Source organism: Austrofundulus limnaeus, unplaced genomic scaffold, assembly GCF_001266775.1.
Source record: "Austrofundulus limnaeus strain Quisiro unplaced genomic scaffold, Austrofundulus_limnaeus-1.0 Scaffold2294, whole genome shotgun sequence".
NCBI classification, from domain to species: domain Eukaryota; kingdom Metazoa; phylum Chordata; class Actinopteri; order Cyprinodontiformes; family Rivulidae; genus Austrofundulus; species Austrofundulus limnaeus.
Window position 1 is genome coordinate 4439 of NW_013954696.1, and position 3204 is coordinate 7642.

Below are 3204 nucleotides of genomic sequence, written 5' to 3' on the forward strand. Positions count from 1 at the left end.
ATTCAGTACTATTCAGTATTATTCAGTACTATTCCGTATTATAAATTCAGCTATTCAGTATAAATCACTATTGTGATTTGTTTCCCATCCCAACTTTGGTACGCTTCTCCTGCATACTTTGTCCTAGAGCTGCCATTGTAATTTATATCTGTAAAGCTCCTGTGCCAAATGATGGCTATGCATTTTGGTGCCTGTAAAACTTAGTTTTTGAAATATTAATGTTTAATAAATTTCAATGGCAGTCAATGGCGCCTTGTATTGGTCCATTACTGCCCCCTGCTGCATCTACACAATATGGTACTGCACCATAGTTTTATAATATTTAAACTCAGTAGTTCAGTGATTACAATATTAATATGATTGTATTTTGATGTTTTAMTGTAATACTGTYAATGTTGTTCTATTGTTGTAATATATTGCAGTTTAGTGTCAATAATTGTATTGGCAATGTSGCCTCTTTCTGCACACATACAAACCAACTCCTGGCAACCTGCTCTGCCACAGCTCCARTGGTCTAATGGTTAATGCCATGGGCTTTYATGTGGGAGATAAGGGTTAAAACCCAGCTACAGCAACTTTAACTAAAAATCTCTACACACTTCATCTTGTCACACAATTATCCTCATTACAAATACCTGCTGACGTGACAGGCACAAGCTGGTATAGAAAACACATTTGAACTTGGTCACAGTTTATTCTGCAAGTCCACTGCTGCAGGCAAAGGCATGCTGCAATGACATGCTACATGGCAATGCAACACTTGTTTTTACATCGTAAAAACCCATGTCTAGTTTTTAATCAGAACTTCCTGCTGATRATAATCTGTGCTGTGTGAGCAGGAAGTGAGAGACGAACTACCAACACTCTTTAAGTTTCAGATGCTTGTTTATCCTTAGCGTTAGCAAAATATCTGATGAAACGGTGGGCTGATTTAAAGGCAACTCATGAACCTGCAGAGTCAAACAGATTTAGGATRGCCGCCACAGCTAAGCTACCACAGCAAACGTGAAAAAGATTCTAACAGTTTCACAGACATTGAGCTAACACTGGGTGAGGTAGTARCTGAGAGTGATTCGTAACACACTCAGAGATCAGACAGGAGGGTCTGAGATGACGTGTAGAAGCAACTGGATCAGAACTCTGTTCTCATCAGTGTGGATGAAAGCTGCAGCTGATATATACCACAGTGTATCTGACTCATCAGTGGGTATCAGGAGGGTGGGGGTGAGGGCGCACTGATAAACAGAACCAGCTGTTTTAGTGAACTTACCTCAAACTTTCCCCTCTTCTCCTGCGGCTCCACTTGGGTCTCATTGAACACTGCAGCATCGCTTTTCGGGACCCCATCCCCCTCCATTTCCTCCACGATCATCACCGTCTCCCACTTCCCGAAGGTGGAGGCGGGAAACACGTCCGACCTCATGCTGTCACCAAAATATGCCACCTGCAGGATCAGGAGGACAGGGATTTGTTTCAACTGTCAAAGCAGCAGGCCTCAGACTTCTGCTGCTGACAGACACTCTGCTGTGACCCGTCCCAGTGCTCACTAAAGGTCATGACCCACAGACCCCAACAGAACCTTATCGTCTACAGAAACCAGAGCAAGGACTCTGAGGGTCCCCAGCACCAGACCCTACTCGCCACGACTGTGCCTTTGAGTTTGAACATTTTTTTCTTTCGTGTATAAAGCTGACAGAGAGCAGATTGAGACATGTCTGCCGTTAATCTCTGTCCTGGATTAAACACAAAATCAACCTCCAATAAACCACAAAGGCCTGCGAGGATAAAACTGGTCAAAAGCTTGAGTTTTCTTCAGAGCATGTGGGCGGGGCTACATCTCTCTGCAACAGTGTTGTATAAAGTACCTCAAAGTGGTACTTGAGTAAATGTACCAGTACCTTATCATAAAAATACTTTGGCAAAAGTTAAAGTCTTCTCTAAAAAGATTACTTGAGTAAAAGTCTTAAAGTATCTGATATTTTTTTTGCACTTAAGTATCAAAAGTAAATTTCTGACACAAAATCTACTTAAGTATAAAAGTAAAAGTACTGAGTAAAAGTGAGCAGTTGGATTTTCCAAAATAACATTTATTGGGAGGTGACTTCTCCAAAAAATATATTTTCTAACAGCGTGCAGCTGTGATGGGTTGTGTACAAGATAATAGTGTTATATATTTATACTTCTCATCCAAACACAATTAAATTCACTCTATCCAGGAGACACAATTTATCAGGATAATATTTTCTTAAAGTAATAACAACTTGGAATAAAATAGGAGTAACGACTTTCTACTTCTTAACTTTTTAAAAAATGTAGTGAGTAGTAAGTACAGATAATTGTGTAAAAATGAAATGAGTAAAAGTAAAAAGTACGCTGAAAAATAATTACTCAAGTAAAGTACAGATACCCAAAAATTTTACTTAAGTACAGTAAAAAAGTATTAGTACTTAGTTACTTTACAACTCTGCTCTTCAAAAACACAAACTTGTTCTGCGTTACAATCCCACGTTTGATCCTGGTCTGCTTCTCAACTCAACTACATGTCAACAGTTCTTTATTTCATTAGCATTAAGCATAAAACTGCTAAAACCTGCWGAACTGCAGTTCCTCACGTTGGATTTGTTTTCCTTCAACTACGTTGTTTATGACTGGGTTTAATTTTTCTTAAAGTATGTTCTTCTCTCAGAGTCATGAATCAATACAATCACTGTTAGAGGGTAATGATGTCATAGAGCTGTGGAGAAGCAGTGAAGGAGACACAGAGTCCTGACAGCCAGTGCTGACTGAGCCAGAACCAGGCCCGGCCCAGGTAAGCAGAGCTGCAGGCTGTAGACAAGTCTTAATGAGCTCACTGTGCAGCTCACTGTGGGCCCTGAAGCACCGAGGGAGGGGGGAGGCCAACAAGACAGAACAGCTATACACCACGCTGTCACTATTTCAGCTTGAACCTCTGCTGAAGAACAGTCCAGGTCAGAAACTAGACTCTGTGAAACTGCAGGAGTTCTCAGAACTCAGCTGGTAAAATACAAACAAGCAGAACACTAGCTAAAAAAGAATGACAGCTAAAAGCTAGAAGACAGAAACAGAGCCAGCAGCTGAAGATTTCAAAGAAAACAATGGGCCTCATGCAAAAACCGTTGGTACGCACAGATTTGTTCTTAAGTTGTGCGTACGAGTGATTTAGGAGAATTTGTGGCATTCACC

At 40.6% G+C, this 3204-nt stretch overlaps 1 protein-coding gene across 1 annotated transcript in view; it reads right to left on the minus strand.

Moving 5' to 3' along the window:
- Positions 1-3204, minus strand: part of nt5dc1 (5'-nucleotidase domain containing 1) — a gene marked incomplete at its 5' end in the record, with an annotated part of 22944 nt that overhangs the window by 4413 nt on the left and 15327 nt on the right. The window contains 1 exon segment of the mRNA XM_014034780.1: positions 1271-1444. Coding sequence (XP_013890234.1) covers positions 1271-1444 — 174 coding nt within the window.